Genomic DNA, 17,818 nt, shown 5'->3' with positions numbered 1-17,818 from the left:
CCAGGGTCCAACAGTTAGTAGGTGTCTGAGGCCGGATTTGAGCTCAGGGAGATGAGTCTTCTAGACTCCAGGCTCAGCACTCTATCCACTGTGCTACCTAGCTGCTTAAAGCCCACCAATCAATAAACATTTAAGTGCCTCCTTCAGGTCAAGCACTGTGTCAGGCACTGGAAATAGAAAGGCAAGAAGGAAATAATCCCTGCCTTTGAAGAGATTGCTTTCTAAATCTGGAAGACAACAAATATCTATATAAGAATATACAAAACAAATAGAAGGCAGCTGATCATTAAGGACTTGTAGGTTTCTGTCATTTATGTGGATGCTATTTTGTAAAAGAAAAAAATCACAATGTTGTAGGAAACACCCTTAAAATGTTGCAAAACAGCCCAAAAATCATATTCTAATTTTGAAACAGGGCTCCAACCAGGACTTCATGGATCATGACTCTAACTTTCCCATTTTTCTCACATTATGATATTGATCATCTTCAAGAATTCTAGTTTCCAGCATCGCCTGAAGGAACATTACCAGACTTTCACCACTAGAGGACACTAGAGATCTGTCTTTTATAGGCAACAGGCCTAACTTTAGAAAATGGTGCCTGAACATACAAACCATATATAACAAAAATGAAACAATCATTCAAAAAGCTGATTCTGAGATTTTTTTCCCCTTATACATTTCTCCCAGGAGCATCTCCCTCACTGGTTGTTACTGTGCTGGTTTCTCTGAGTAAAGATCTTGGACAGTAGGAGGTACTTCTGTCTTCCTTCTTTAAGTGTGATACTAATCTACTATTTTTCTAAGCTAGACCTTCATCTAGGATATACTATACTAAAGAATTCGAAGCAAAGAGATTCCACATGTCATTTCCTGTTCCCACATTTCTCTTCTCTTGTCCATCAAGAGAATGTTAAAACCAATGAAGGCTTTTTTTTTTTTTAAAGAATACATTTTTTTTTTACTTGAAGTAAATTATTAAGTTTTGATGGCCAATTTTGAGTAATGAAAAGGGACTGGAACTTTGTATTTATATCAGTTTAAGCTGCTGACAAATGGAAAGATTACTTGCCTAAGAAATCCAGTTACTAGTCCTGTAGTCCTGACTCTTCACTAAGTCAGTGACATTGGAGAAGTCACTTCCTGTAGGCCTCAGTTTCATCTTTAATCTGAGAGATTTAGCCAATGTGACCTCCAAGTTTCCTTTCAGATTCAAAATTTTATGGTTCTATGAAATAGTGTTTATGCCAACTTTACTGTGGGCTGAATTACAAGGAAGCTGTATCCTATTGGTCCCCACTTGAAATGGGTTTATTCACTTTCTTTTTTTCTTGAGACTTACAGGTCTGCTGCAGAAAAGTGAAGAGTGATTGATTCCTTTGGGCAATATTGAGGTTAAATAAGGCTTTAGATAAAGGCAAGAGAAGCAACAAATTATTCCCACCTTTTTGGCCCCCCCCACAAATATACAAGGAAATAAATTGCAGAAACCATGCAGAATAACAATAATAATCATTCCCATTTCTCTGGCTTCATGAAGTTTCCAAAGCTCTTTTCTTCACAACAGCCCTGTGAGGTAGGTAATGATTTATTATTCCCATTTTAGAGCCAGGGTAACTGAGGCTCAAAGAAATGAAGAGAATTGATGATAAGGAAAACAAAGTAAAGACTAAACCCATTCAGAGGTGGGGGACTTAAGTTTAGCTGGAATCTTTTCCCCTCTCCTAGAATATACTCCTAGGGCAAAGCAAAACTATGCCAGCCTGGCTTTATCAATTTCCACCTCACTAGACCACAATCCAAATACCCCTCAACATCCTGTGTTCATAATCAGATCTCCATGTCAGTAATTTCCAGGAAATTAATTTGTTTGTTTTCTTGGTCCTACTCAGTTAGCTTAGAAGAAATCTTTGATGAATCAATAGGTTTGATTTAGACCAACTTACCATGCCTTCTCCAGACTTCACTAGCTAACCAGCTTACCAAAAGGCCTCGATAATCTCTCTATATTAGTTGAGAGATTAAAAGTCTATTGGGAGACTTAGACATATTTCAAGTTTGCTCATCTAAAGGCCAAATACAAGAATGATCAAAGAATTATAGTGCTAGAGATGTTATTTCCTCAAATCTCATCTTACAGATGAGGCCATTGAGAAGGGAGAATTTAATTCCCCAAGGAATTTCATATATCTTATTAGCAAAGCCAGGACTAGCACCCAGGTTTCCAGACTCCTCATCTAGGATCCTTTCTACCATCCCTGAAGTTCTCAAACTTTTTGGTCTTAGGACTCTTTTATGCTCTTAAAAATGATTGAGGACCTTCCGAAGAGCTTTTGTTTATATTGGTTATGTCTATTAATATTTATTGGATTAGAAACTCATCCAATTTTAAAATATATTAATTCTTTTAAAAATAATAAACCTATTACATGTTAACATAAATAACATTTTCAATGAAAAATGACTTTATTTTAAAAAAAAGAAAAATCAGTGAAAAGAGTGGTATTATTTTGCATATTTCTGCAAATCTCTTTCATATCTGGCTTAATAGAAGACAGTTGGATTCTCATATTTCCTTCTGTATTCAAGCTGTCATGATATCAAAGTACATGAAGAAAATCCATCCTCACATAGTTAAGTAGTTGGAAAAGGGAGGAGCATTTTAATAGATAAATAACATATTGGTTTTGACCTTGCAGAGTTCCTGAAAGAATCTCAGGGACTCCCAGTGACCCATGAACCACACCAAGAAAATGTCACATTATGCTATATTTCCTCTCTACAAGAAGCACATTAGATAGTGCTGGACTTATATTCAGGAGACCCAGGTTCAAATCTCATCAAATCCCATACTGGCTATATGACTTGGGCAAGTCACTCAACCTCTCAGAAAAAAATCCTCAGTCTGTAATGAGTCAAGGTTGTTGCATGAGTGATCCCTAGGCTCCCTCAAGAAACTGCAGTCCCAGCTGAGGACTCACCCATTGAAAAAACCAGCTCCAGGATCAAGTCATCTGAAAGGGGTCAAGGCTGCAGATGAGGAAATGGAACAATCCAGGGAATAAGTTGAACATAGACTCCATTAAATCTAGCCTTCTCAATTTACAGATGAAGAAACTAAGGCTGAAAGAAGTCAACTGATTCACCCAACTGGTTAAGTGAGGCAGGATTTGAAGTTAGGTCTTCCCATCTCCATGTCAAGTATCCTATCCTCTATACCACCTAGCAGTGAACAATGAATAGTGAAAAGAAAAGCAACTAGAATCTGGTGGAAGCAGAACATATCAGGTCAAGGTTTGGGATGCAATAGTCTCCAGGCTACAATGGAAAGAAGATCAGTGATAGTCCCATAGAGAAGGGGCTCCTAGAACCTTGGCATTCACAGCCTCAACACTATCTGGCCGTTCTTCCTAATAGCTGATACCTTTTCTACGTGCAGTGCACCTTCCCTCAACATGGGGCTATAAATTAAGCACTGTACTAGGTCTACAAGAGGACCTTCATGCTAGGGTTGCAAGCTGATCTGCAAAATGCTAAGCCAATTTAAGAGAACTAACCTCCAGATAAACCACCTTGGGTCCAAGAATTTATGGAGTATAGGGAAGTTATGGGTAGAGGCAAGAGTCTTAGACATATCTGAATGGTTCTCCACCAATGATGTTGCCAGTAGAAAAGTGAGGTTCTAAAAGGAATAGAAGTTTCTAGTGTTCAAGGTTTCAGACACAGCATTATTACAGAAAAATTAAGGAATAGAGGGTCAAAGTGACAATCAAGAAACAAGAATGAAATAAAAATAAATTCAGTCAGTCAATAAACATTTATTAAGCATCTACTATGTACCAGGCACTATGCTAAGCACTGAGGATACAAAAGAAGTCATAAGACAGTCCCTAATCTCAAGGAGCTCTCAGTCTAATGTGAAAGACAAGATACAACATGTCTCAAGGAAAATTAGGCATGAAAAAAACACAGATGAAGAAATTAAGGCCCAGATTTGGTTAACTGACTTGCCCAAGCTCACATAGCATTGCTGTGATTCAAAACTAGGCTTTCCAATTCTAAATCCAGGGTTTTTTTCACCATGTCACTCCACCCCTCAGATAGAATTGTCACAATCAGCATTTATAAAGCATTTTAAGGTTTGCAAAGTGCTTCATGTATGTTGTCTCATTTGACCCTCACACCAACTCCCTGAAGTAGGCAGGCAATAAGTATTTGTTAAGCACCTACTACGTGCTAGGCAGATGCCAAGCACTGAGGAAGCAAAGAAAGCCAAAAGACAATCCCTGCCCTAGAGGAGCTGACGTTCTAAAGGGAGAGACAGCTCACAAACAACTATGCTCAAACAAGAAGGCACTGGAATTCAGAGGTGCTGGGAGAGGCTTCTTATAGAAGGTGGGATTTTAGCTGGGACTGGGAGGAAGCCAGAAGGCACAAATGAGGAGAAAGAGCATTCTAGGCATGGGGGACAGCTATTGAAAATGCTCAGAGCCAGATAGTGTTTTGTTTGAGGAACAGCCAGAAGACCAGAACGTGGGGGAAAGGGGGGATATAAGGGCGATACAGTATTAGAACACCGGGGAGGTGTGGGGAGAGCTAGATGATGAAAGTTTTTGAACATCAGAGGATTTTGTATTTGATCCTGGAGGTGATGGGGAACCAGTGAAGTTCATTGAGTAGGTCAAACCACTTGAGGGAAATCACTTTGGCAGCTGAATGGAGGATGGACTGGAGTGGGAAGAGGCTTGTGGCAGGCCACCCATCAGACTATCTCAATATTTCAGTGTGAGGAGATGAGGGCCTATACCAGGGTACTGGCAAGGTCAAAAGAGAGAAAAAGAATATGAGAGAGATGTTTCAAAGGTGAAATTGAAAGTCCTTGGCAACAGATTCGATATGAGGAGTGAGCGATAATTAAGAGTCAAGGATAACATCTAGGTGAAGAGCCTAGGGGACTGGGAGGATAGTTGTTTCTTTAAGGGTAGGTGTTCTCATCACCCCCATTTTACAGGTAAGAAAACTGAGTCTGGGAATTTTAGTGACTCTCCCAGTGACTCACTTCTACGTTTCTGAGGCAGCATCCAAACTCAGGTCTTATTGACTCCAAATCCAATACTACACACTGTCCCTCCTAACTGCCCTATGTCCAGGTTGTCCTATCAACCTAACTTCCCATCATTGCTACCCTGGAATGTGTAACAAGGGAGACAACAAAGGAGATTTCACCTTTCTGCATTAAGTGATGATCTGTCTCATCTCTGAGCTCTTTAAATCTATTCTCAAGCAAAAGACCTGCCAAGGAGGTGACTTAAGGACCCTATCCTGTATTAGCTTCTATGATCCTTGCTTAACGAATTTTATCTAACTTGAGACTTTAGAAAGTGCTTGACTTGGAATCCTCTGTCTTTTGCTACCAGGTTAGAGGAACCAATTCCACTATGAATCAGTACCCAGGCAAGTCAAATGGTAAAAAGAGATCAGCCAGGGCGCATTGTTCTCAAATCTGTAACTTTCGGTTTGGCTAAAATTCTAAGTCGGTGTCCAGACTTTTAATGTATGCAGTGAAGGAACTGTGTTTGGAAAAATATGTTTTCTATCCTGCCTTTTGCCCATGCTCTCTTCCATGTCTCAGGCAAGGGTTAATTAAAAGCTTCTCTTTGTAGGCTCTGGGACTGAATCACACCAAGCCTAAATTGACAGATTGCAGCTGTACTTTGGCTAGATTATATTACATCTCTGCTCAGTAAAAACATATAGCGCTAAACAATTCATTTAGCTACCTGTTAGCCTCATTGCAAGGTTATACTCCAGGTGCTTTCTTGTGGCGCTCACATGTCTATACTACACTATGGGCTGATTTTTCTAAATTCACAGTTAAGTTTTGTTTTCCAGATAATTAACATAGCCTTGGGCAAATGCATTTCTCTTGAGAACACCACAGCTGTTCTGGAAGAGTGTGATGGTGGTAGCAAGGTATGTTGTAACAGGGTTTTCTGTAATGCTTACTTAGACTTATGGGTTAAGATTGTGGCCCTTCACTCATTTAGAGAAATGAATCATTGGCTTTCCATCCACCATAGGAACCATGTGTGCATATACTAAGCCTGTGACTCCTGTCAAAAGGTCATAGTCACTTTGATCACATCACCAAGTCACAAGTGGGCTCCTTAGCAGCTGAGAAAATCCCATGTCCCAATCATTGACGCACTGTTCTGATTCCCTCCATGTCCTTGCCTTAGGAATGTTAAGGAAATCCCAGACCCTGAGTCATGGTGGGGATCCCCTACTATAAACTCTGCCAAATGAAATATGGGTTAGAGAAAGGTCAAGAACTCTCTTGATTCTGGTGGAAACTTTGAATGGTCTCTTTTCCCTGTCCCCAACACAGCCTGCTAGGTGACTCTTAATAATAATTTTGCTCTATGTTACTAAGTAAGCAGAATGAGCAGCTAACTAGGATTAAACTAGAATAACCCTTGATCCACAGGTAGAAATGGGAAGAAGGAACATGAGTGAAATCAGGTCTTCAGGCTTTTTTTGGCTCCAAAAATATGAAAAAAAATTTTCCCAATACAAGATTCTCAGACCAAATTATTTCTATTTTCAATATACCCCCTCTCAAATTTAAATCTAAAAAAGAGTTTAGAATTTCAGAATCATAACCTATTCGCAGAGCAAAGACTAAGGCAGGATGATTGGGGCTTTTCTCCAGGGCACCAAATTTAGAAGGAACTGACAATTAGCCTTTAAAAGAAACAATAGAGTTCAGAACTGAATTAGCAAAATAAACCAGTTAAAATAGGATGCTACCAGCTGGTTGGGGAGAGCTACTTTCCTGTCTCTCTCTCTCTCTGATCCTCTCTGATGGTTTCCCAAGCATCAGCCTTTTGTAGGTATCCCAAAGGAATTCTGACTCTTTTTGCTCCCCATCCCACCCCAATCAACTGAGGGTGAAATTTGAGCCATTTGCTCTGGGTTTATGACACTTGCTCTGGGATGAAAAAATTCCTATGTAAGGCTCGACCTATTTCCATTTCTCAAAATGAAGATCACGAGCCTCCTACAGGTTGCTCCTCATGTAATCTGAGAAAGATGGGCCTTAGGTTGTAATCTCTCTTCTCTAATTGGAGAGGGGGAGTGGTTTGGGAGGGTGATCTGAGAGAGGGACAGAAGGGATAAGAAACCAGAGGAAGCAGTTTGCAAGCAGCTCTTGCTTATCAAAGTAGAAGAGGAAAATTTTGCAATGTAATCATGATTGACTTATGCCCAATTCGACCCTTGGTGAACTAACTGCTATATTCTGGCAACAAATTCAAGAGCATGATGAATCATGGAAATCCCAAGAATATGTTAGACTCACGTCATCCAAAATCCCCTTTCTTTCTGTCCATGAGGCTCAGAACAATGCTCCTTTACCACTAACCTATAGCCTTACGAGACAGTTCCTCTTCTTGCTCACACCACGCAATCTTCTGAGATAGATAGCTCCCTTACTGAAGCTCTTTGGGGCATACAGAAGAGGAGCTAAAGCTTTGGCAGCAGCTGGTCACTGGCCTACTTTAGAGTCATAGGCTGCTAGAGCTGGGAAGGACTTCGAAAGAGTCAGTCTGCAGCATGTAAATTCATCCCTTCCTAGCCATGCAAATTAGCAGAAGCCGGAGCCCTAGGAGTTTGGACAGGCAGGCGGCAGGTAAAACATGCAATCAGAATTGAAAAGATGAACCTCTCTCCCAGGACTATATTTCTTTAAACTGGTACTGCTCCCTAGCACCTGATACATAGTCATTGAAATACTTGGTACAAATGAGGGTGGGGCTATGGAAGAATCCAGGCATTGGGAAATTTCATATGATGGTAAAAGCATGTAACAGGACATGCCTTTATGTTACCCATGTGCAAATAGGAACCAGTTGTATTGAGGAGTGGGTAGGTGAACAAAACAAACTTTCTGGTGATGGTGATTATTTCTGATGATAACCTACTCATTATTCCCACAGTCCCAACAATTCAACTATACTTGGTTAAAACTTATTAAACAGGGAGACAGGTGCTTAGCACCTGTGCCTGTTGTAAGAGACCTGAGCCTGTACCCTTGTGATATCCGCAACAAAAAGCTGAAATGGTTACATAACTTGATGGGAGTCCTTCGTCCCGAACAGGTAAGTAGAATGGTTATGCCTATTTTATAAAACTTGTTCAGCTTTCGATAAAATCAAACATAGAGTCCCTGTTGCAAGTCTCATGTGGTTTACATCTATTTGATAATAATGGAGGCTCCATAAAGATTCATGGAGAAAGGTAAATATATACACTTTTAATAATTGCTTTAGTCATTCCCCCCCTCCCCTCCCCCCCCTTAACTTCTCCAGAGAAAACCCATTATTCCAGCTGCAGTTAAGTTCCATCAGTCGTGTCTTTGTTTCCAATCAGCTTTGTTTCTCTTAGTCAATAACAACATTGACACTGGAGCTGATATGTTGGAACAGAAGCTTCACTTTTTCTAAGATGACCCTTAGAGGCAGTGTTTGGATAATCTAAGACACGCAGGGGCCTGCTCTACACTCAGTTGGGAAGTGAGTGGGGCTGGCCAGCCTCCTCTTTGGACCCCTTGCTATTCTTATTCTTATTTAGCCTTCCTCTGGTACCTAGGGCTCTCATGCCCTCTCCCCACTCTTCTTTTACCAAGTAGTATCAGATATACACATGAACATTAAGTGTCAATACAAATATCTGGTCAGGTTTCACATATTACTTCTTCTAAGAGTAATTGCATTGTAACAGGGGGCAAAGCTATAAATCAAAGAAATGATTCTTAGTAATGGAATTTCAAGACTCTTACTTGGGAGGAGGTGGCGGGGCTGGGGTGTGAAGGAAGAGAATTCTTGATGTTCCTAAAATCACATTTGTAGGCAGCCATGTCTTTTCTCTTGTGTAAGGCCTTCCTGAAGATTGAGAAGACCAGGGCCAGCTCTAGACAAAACTTTGAAGTTGGAAAAATTTGTCTTTGGTATTCACCCACTCCTTTTGACGCCCTTGCCAAGCATCCATTCTATTCACGAAATCTTCCAGCTGTCTACTGTGATGTCATACTATAGCTGGGCAAATCTATTCCTGATTTTCCCTCATTTTCAAAAATCTTATGTAGAATTTCAGAGATGTATGTGACCTTAAGTATCATATAATTCAACTCTCTCATTTTACAGATGAGGAAACTGAGGCCTAGAAAGAAACTGAGGTCCTCGCCAGTTAATTAGACACCTAGGCATAGCCAGAATTAGGATCTAGGTCTTCTGATTTCCAGTCTTATGTTATCTCTACCATAGCATACCATCTACCACACTATTTGGAATTATTTTGTATGGCCAGTTCATTATTAGGTATTATTTTGTGTGGTTTGTCCATTATCACGGACTTCTCACTTAGAACAGACAAGGGCTGTGAGGAAATAGGATATAGAACTGAAGGAGTGGGGGATGAGAGTTAAAATAAGAAAAGGAACAAAGAATGCTATCCTGGGCTGATGGGATACCATATAGGGGTAGTCAAAGGAAGGTGGGAAGAGGTCTTCTCCTCACTTAAGACCCTACTTTATGCGAGGGTGACAAGAAGTATTACTGAGTTAATCAGACAAATTTATCCCTACTAATGTGTAAGCTGGGTGATTTTAGCTAGTGGAGTGTTAGAAAAATAGTAGGTATTTGAAATTGTTTGGTTTATATATGCAACATCATGACATATAAAAATGTCCATGTCTCCAGAAAGCCTGTAAAATTATATAAATGACAAGGATTTCAGATTCCATGGCAAGATAGTGGTAAAAGATATTTGGAAATAGACTGAACTTTTGGCAGCCCAAGGGAACAGGAAACACATGACTTAGGATACCTACATTTAAATAGGGCTGGATATACTAAGGCACCTACCCTTTTCAAAGCCTCTTTTTGCACAAGCAGAACTTTAATACCTTCAGATCTTTGGTTCAAATTCCCTGATGAAAGAAAGGAGACATTGAACGCAAAAGTTCTTAGCATGTGATCACTAGAACTCCCTAAAGGTCTGTGGATAGATTTCAGGAAGTGTGTGATCTTGGGTGGAAAACAATTACATCTCTGTTTTCACTATAAATTATTTCTTTGGAATCTTATGCGTTTTATTTTCTACATTTAAAACATTATCCTGAAAAAGGGGTCCGTAAGTTTCATCAGAATGCCAGAGGTCCCTGACACAAAAGGAGGTTAAGAATCCCTAATCTAATGGAAATAGGACAGAATAAGAAAGGTCCAGGAACCTAGGTTAAAGGTCCACCTCTACAGTTTGTTGACTATGTGACCTCAAACAAGTCACTGGTCAGAAAGAACTATCGTCAAGAAGCATATAGCAAGAAAAATTTGGAAATCCACTATAAATAGGAGGCCCAACAGAGCAAAGAGGTAGGGCAAATTATCATTTTGCCATAAGAGTTGTCTATGACAGCTACCGGCAAGAATTATAGGAAACTAATGACCTCACTTCCAGGAGGCATAAAATGCAAAGGGAATTTTGCAATGAACTTTAGACATTGTAGTATTTTTGCTTTTGCCCTGAGCTGCATAAGAGATATTTTGCACAAAGTGCAGATAGGTCTCTTTTCTGGAGAAGGAGGTAAAAGGGATATATGATGCCTTTCCCCCTTTAAGTAAGCTGAGAAAATGAAAGCCTCCTGGAAAAAAAGAAAGGAAATGCTTCAAGGTAAACCAAAGATGATAAAAGGAGCTGAAGAAGCAGAAAGGAATTTTCATCTGTGTCAGAAGGTTAAGGGTGGAACAATGTGATATGAAGAAACAGGGAAAAAGGTTACTGAATGCTTGAAACTAAGAAATAGGTATGAGGTTTTTTTCCAAGAGGAGGAAATAACACCCTCTGAGACAGCTTCTTATAGTCCAAAGAATGATGTGGTTTCACAGAAGCCATAAGGAGAGAGGTAATCTTTTAATGGTCAAAGTAAAAAGCAATGACAGTAGTGGCTGGTGAGTCCCTTCTGAGAATTGTAAAATTATATACTGGTTAATCTGACAAAAATATTGAGAGATCTACTGTATTTGGGCAATGTATCCAGAATATGACTGAGAACCTCCCAAGACTTGTCAAAACTGACAACCACTACCCACTTCTGGTGATTCATGTGGGGATGAATGATAATGCCAGAAGGCACCAGGAATTTATTCTGAGCATGAAACTTAGTATTTTAAAAGTATAGATGGCATTTTCATCATTGCTTCCAATTAAAAGAAGGGACTTCATAAGAGAAAGGTAAATTTGAGAAGTGAAAAGTTGGGTAAGGTGATGTTTGGAACCTTTCTGGATTAAAGCTTAAAATATAAGAATGCTTAATTCTTGAGCAGAGGTGAAGTATAATTAACAAGGGTCAATAAAAATTTGTCTGGAGTCTTGTAAATCTGAAGTCTTTAGACTAAAATGGAAAGGGAGGGAGAAAAACTGCCCACATATATTTTCCAAGTTAGATGCCACAAAGAGTGGCAGGTAGAATATAGGAAAAATAATATCAGTAAATAGAACCACTAATTTACAAGAGACAATATCAAAGAAGACAGCCAGTAATAAAACCTACAGCCATCAATAAAAGCCCTGACCAATGATATCTATATGCTGATGAATTTAATTGTATTATACGCAAGGTGAACTGGAGATCCTAGTGCAAGGAAATAAATGCAACCTCATAGGAATTTGAATGTTGGGATGGGATGCGTGATTGGAATGTGGCTATGAAATAGTATACCACATTCAACAGGAGCAGAATAGATAAAGGGTGTCATGGATATTCATTATATCTTTATTAAAAGTGTACGTTCACATGGGCAAATCCAGGAATGGTATGGTAAATATAGCTGACAGCATTTGTGTGAAGATCAAAGAAGGGAAAAACAGAAGGCATACTGTCATGTGAGTATACTACAGACCACCAGAAGGGAAGGAGGAAATAGATGAAGAATTTGGGAAACAGAACTCAATCCTAGCATGAAAGTTAAGTTTATAGAAAGTTGGGGACTTCAAATGACAGATATTAGTGGTATGATGCCCTTCCTCAAGTCTACAAGCAATTATTAAGTAAGTGCCTACTATGTGCCAAGCACTGCACTAAGCATTCAGGATACAAGAAAGGCAAATAACAGTCCTCACTCTCAAGCAGCTCACACTCTAATGGGGGAGGCAATAGGCAAAAAGAAAAACTATTTACAAACAAGATAAAGATAGGACAAATTGAAAATCTTAGCAGCAAAGCATTAGCATTAAGGAGAGCAGGAAAGGCTTCTAGCTGAACCTGGGGTTTTATTTCTTGTCTTAGCCCTTCCAAAAGTGGCCTAAGTGATAAGATGAGGTGCTTTTCTGAAAATAATTCTAATAAATAAAGAGAAATTGGTTCTTACTGTAGAAATGATGGGAACTTGAAGAAGAAGTAATCTTACCAATTTAGAATCTGTGATAGAGAAGAAAAGAAAGTAAGTTATCTTCTGACATGGCCTCTGATTTGGGGCCAACATAAGATCACAGAGCTAAATCTTAAAGGGAACTCAGAGGCAACCTAATCTAAATGGAGGTTAAGTGACTTGCTCAAGGTTATACAGGTTGTGAGTGTCACAGGTAGGATTTGAACCCAGGCCTTCAGTCTCCAGAGTCTCTACTATATCCCTTGTATCTTAAAAAAAGATACAATGTGCTCCACAACATTGTGGTCTAGAATAAAAATCCAAACAACATCACTCTTTCTCTAAGATATAGGGCTATGAGGTGAATATATACATCGGGACTATAACTATCAATTTTGGTGCCTTGGGCAAGCAGCACTAACTGGCCTTTATGACATCTTTTCAATTCATATGTAAAATTAACAGAAGTAGCTATGACTCGAGCAGGAACAACAATTAGTTTCTATCATGGTTCACAGGTTGACATTACTAATAATGTGCATATTTTAGTAGCTTCCCATTTTAATTCATTGCTTTTGCCAGCTAGGTACTCAGCTCCTAGTTAGTAAGTGAATGTTTCTAGCTCCTAAAGAAATTCATGTGTTAAATATCTGTGTCCTCTAAATTTAAAAAGCCTGAGACAAAGTTCTTTTGCCCCACCCAAGTCATTGCTCTGATAATGTATAAAAAGTGGCATCTTAACATATGAACAAAAGTTCTCTCTCTTTCTCTTTCTCCCTCACTTTCTTAGAAAAACTTGGAATATTTTTTAATATGGCAACATGACATTTAAAGCTCTTATAATGATCTATACATTTGGCAAATGCCTTTCTCTAGTCTCATTTCTTCTTAAAAATTCACCTATAATAATAGCACACTAAAGGGTCATCATGATCACACAAGAGCTAATAGTTTTCCCCTTACTAACATAAAGATTAAGTCAAGGAAATAAATCTGCAGACTGAAAACCCCAGGCCAAATACCAGTAAAACAAACCAGGAACTAGAACACAGTGAGGCTTCGGTGGTTGTTACAGTAAAACTGAGCTGAATGACAAAGCAAGCAACCCACCAAAAACTCAGAGACTGAAAATGATAGTATGCATTCATCCAGTGACATGTGATATGACCTTTAGTAAGCCATGTAATCCTAAAAACCAGAGTATATGCAGCAGCTCCCTCCACTACCCTTTCACACCAGAAGGAAAGGAGTCATCACCTTGGCACATTATTTTTTAAAAGGTCATTGACCTTTGATGAACAGTTACTGTTAGGTACTTTCAAAAATATGCCTGCAAAGGGCCTATTACAATTTTACTCTGCCTCCAATGACCCCCTGAGAAAAAAAGTGACATTTTGGGAGAAGTCTTGGCTTCTTTTCTAAATGATAATAAAAATGTCCCCTGACCCCATAAGAAGTCAAGAATAAATGGTGGCAAATTGTTTTCTAGGGTGTACCATCATCAACTTGTGTCCAGATTATGTCCCAAAAGACCATATTTATATGGGGTGTTTTAGACACCAGACTACTCCTCCTCATAGAAACAATGCCATAAATGGTGATTATGTTGATAGGATCATCATTTTAGAACAGAAGCAGATCATAGAGGTCATGGAGTTTAGCCCCTTCTTTTTTACAGATGAGGAAACAGGCCCAGTGAGCTTTCTTGACTTGTCCAGGGTCATACAGTTGGGAAGTATATGAGGCAGGATGTGAACCCAAGTCTTCCCTATTTCAAGTAACACACTACACCATGCTGCCTTTCTCTACCACACTGCCTCCATTTCCAGGTCAGCCCACAAAGGCCATCTTCATACATGATTAGCTTAAAGTATATTTCTATTGCACCTTTATTTAATGACTATTTACAACTTTGTTTCTAATACAATTTTTTCCTAACTCCCAAATAGGAATGCCAAAAACCCAATTGTTTCGTTAGGATTTTATTTCCCCTGAGTCCCAAATAGGAATACCAAAAACAAATGTTTTCATTGGCATTTGGCACAGAGTACTATTGGGCTATAACATCCTGAGCACTGTTAACTTGTTAACTTTGTTACATGATGTAAGAGAAGGCACCACTCTAAATAGCATAAAGAAGTCATCTCTCTAGGTCATGGGGTTGTTGTGAATTGCAGAAGAAAAGTTGATGTCTCCAAAGTGGGCATTGGGGCTCTATGTTCCCATCCTGAATGTATATGTGGATTGGGCATAAGTTGAGTGTTGGTAAAGTGAGGAATACTTAGGCAATCAGTTCTTTAATATCAACATGTAGGACATCCAATCGGGACTGTCCATGGGGATTTTGTTTTATATTATTATATGGTAGAGTAACTTCCTCATGCACCAAATGAATACGTTCCTACACCACTTATTTCCCACCCATCTTCAGCCAGTGTATACTCAGATAATGTAAATTAATTATAAATAATTATCTTTAAAAAACATAATTAGGAAGGTAAAGCCAAGTAAAATATTATAGAGCATTTCAAAATCAAATATGAACACCTTTGGATCCCACTTGCAATTATCATGGATAATTGAGAGGAAGTTATAGTCTGAAAAGCATAAACCCATAGGCAAGGACTGGGTAGAGTATCTACCATATCTGAGGAAAGAGTTCACCTCTGTCCTATCAGATCTACCTTTTGAGAATGTCAGCATGTAGATTGCCAGAGATTGCAATAGAAACATAATAGTTCAAATACTTATGGGATCATAGGCACGGAGTTTAAAGAGACCTCAGACACCGTCTAGCCCAAATCCCTCATTTTACAGATGTGGACAGAACCTGAGACCCAAAGGAGTTAAGTAATTTGCCCAAGGTCACCTAGGTAGTGCCAGAAGTGAGATATGAACTCAGGTCCTCTCACTCTAAAGCTATGGCATTTTCTGCTTACACCATGCTGCTTCCCTTCATCCTCTTTTAACATTTTATAAATAGAATCCTAATGCATGGATTTAATTAACAAATTAACAGCTTCTCTTTTATTTTGTTGTCATCAACTAATGGATTTTGCCATATTCTCTATATAAGAGACCTCATTTATAAATTTTCGTTGAAGAATCTAACTACCATTCACACCACCAAAGAATTGTTCTTTTCCTTCTCATGTAACTTGACAGAGGTGAGCTAACTTAGATCCAAGATAGAGAGAAACTACACAGCCTTTTATAAATATATATATTTTTAAAGACCATGAATTTATGATGTGAACAGTTGATAGGGGAAATATTAAGGAATGATAAAATTCATGACTTGTTTTGATTTCTTCTTCCAGTTCCATGTAAATGTTGACTGCTGAACTGAATTTAGTGGCTCATTCCCATATCCTCTTTCTTTTTAGATGGACCACCTTATTCTTGAACACTGGACGCAGCTGAGGTGCTTGGAGGCAAGCCCTTCTGGAAAGACCCTAAAGGCAACTGCCTGTGATTCCATGAATCCATATCAGAAATGGAAATTTGAAAAGTACTATGTAGCCTGAAAAGGGAGATAATCAGAGCCAAACCATGATGGTCTCATCTAGTGAGGGTCACTAGACATTGGGACAAGGATTTCAAATAATGTTACATTATTCAGTGATGATTTCAACACTAATGGAACTTGAGAAAGAAAGTCTGAAGCTACATCAAGATGGTGTCATTTAACTTAAGGGTAACTCAGGGGACTGCTTTCCATATTTGGACTGGGGCCCTACTTCAGCATTTGACAACACTGAATTTGTCTTTCTCACTCAACTGTGCTAGAACTTCATCATCTCCCTCCACAAGCTTTATCAAGATCTATGCACAATTAGATTTAATCTCAGAATTAACTGTGGAGGAAATCCATGGTACTGTGAGAAATTATTTGGTGAGCATGGTAGTACTCTGTGAGGGCATTTGATGATAACCAAAGATTATTAATAATAGCCTGGCCTTTACTTCCGACTGCATTTCTTAAACAAAAATTGCTTTATCACCTGAGTTTCTCAAGCTGGTATGACCTCAGATGTTCATGTCAATCTGTGATGCTTTAAGGGTGGTTTTAAATGAAAGCAAGTGGACTGGTTAGCTTTGCATAATCCTTTCTTAGTTCATGAGTCTATAATACTAGTGGCAAAGAAGAGATCTTCATATGTTTAACCAACCTCTGGCTTGAAGTGCCTTCCTCCTTCTCTTTGCTCTTCAAATTTCGCTTCAAAGTCTGTCATGTTCATAGCTTTTTTGCTAGTATGGGTTTAAAAGAACTAAAGATCTCACAATAAGAATTAAAGAGAACCAATGTAACATTTAGAAGAACCTTCCACTTCCAGGACTATGATTCCAACATTGGGTTACAACACATTTTAGAAATAAGAAATTCAGGCATAAAATCAAAATATAGTATGGGACCAAGGTAGGCAGTGGGGAGAGACCTGAAACAAAGGAAACAAAAATAGAACTCTAAAAGGAAAAGGTTCTTTTACCAAAAATAAAGATAAAACTCCTCCCCAAAACCTTGAAAATGTCTCTGAAATTGGAAATCCAATATGACTCACAAATACACAGAAGGGTGAGGAATAATGGACTCTTTAAAATATATAATGCATGTGGAATAAAGGGAATAAGATGGAAGAGAATGGATTAATCTTCACTCAGGAAGCAGACAAAGAAAAATCATGAGTCTATGGGTGATAGGAGCAAAACACTTGCTCAGGAGATTTTGATAATTCTAATAACATATGAAGTATTTTTTTTTCAAAATTGAGCCTCTGGACTTCTCAGGTATTCCTATATTTTGTATGGAATACAGAAAAAGTTCTACTGTACTTTTGATGCAAAATCAAGATCTACAGGAATAGAAAAGTTTTTAAATCAGGGTAAAACATACAGATCTTAAAATAGGCAACCCAACTGTGCCTGAAGACAATTAAATAGACACTGTTAAAGAAAGTAGAACTACATTGTAGAGCAACTCACCACAATTATAGATTAAATTATGTCCTCTATGGACATAGTGACACATAGTACATTTCTAACACTATTAAACAGAAAGCTATAATATGTGCATTCTTCTTGTCCTCCTGATATGTGTTTGTGTGTTCTCTTTGTCCCCACATACCTATCCCCTCCACATTATGTGATCACAGAAAAAAGACTGAGTTCAACCTTTCTGTTTTACTCATGATGAAACTGAGGTTCAGAAAGGGCAATTGAACTTGTCCATTGTCAAAGAATTAGTGGATAGAGCCAGATCCAGTACTCTGTATATACTCCCTCCCTAGGAGGATTACAGAACAAGGTACTACTATACTATACTATACTATACTATACTATACTATACTATACTATACTATACTATACTATACTATACTATACTATACTATACT

General features: G+C 38.6%; 1 protein-coding gene across 2 annotated transcripts in view; it reads left to right on the top strand.

Annotated features, from left to right (window-relative positions):
* The window catches only part of LOC114045888 (polypeptide N-acetylgalactosaminyltransferase 5-like), an 84,370-nt gene extending 66,685 nt beyond the window's left edge, over positions 1-17,685 (top strand). For both annotated transcript variants that reach the window (XM_027866071.1, XM_027866070.1), the window contains 3 exons: positions 5,893-5,973; positions 7,998-8,159; positions 15,812-17,685. In XM_027866071.1, coding sequence (XP_027721872.1) covers positions 5,893-5,973; positions 7,998-8,159; positions 15,812-15,952 — 384 coding nt within the window. In that variant the 3' untranslated portion in view covers positions 15,953-17,685. The remainder of the gene's footprint in view (positions 1-5,892; positions 5,974-7,997; positions 8,160-15,811) is intronic.
* The last annotated feature ends 133 nt before the right edge of the window (positions 17,686-17,818 follow it).

The sequence above is a fragment of the Vombatus ursinus genome, unplaced genomic scaffold, assembly GCF_900497805.2.
Source record: "Vombatus ursinus unplaced genomic scaffold, bare-nosed wombat genome assembly UNPS02014779.1, whole genome shotgun sequence".
In the NCBI taxonomy this organism is placed as follows: Eukaryota; Metazoa; Chordata; class Mammalia; order Diprotodontia; family Vombatidae; genus Vombatus; species Vombatus ursinus.
The sequence above is the reverse complement of the archived record's forward strand: the minus strand, read 5'-3'. Positions and strand labels throughout refer to the sequence as shown.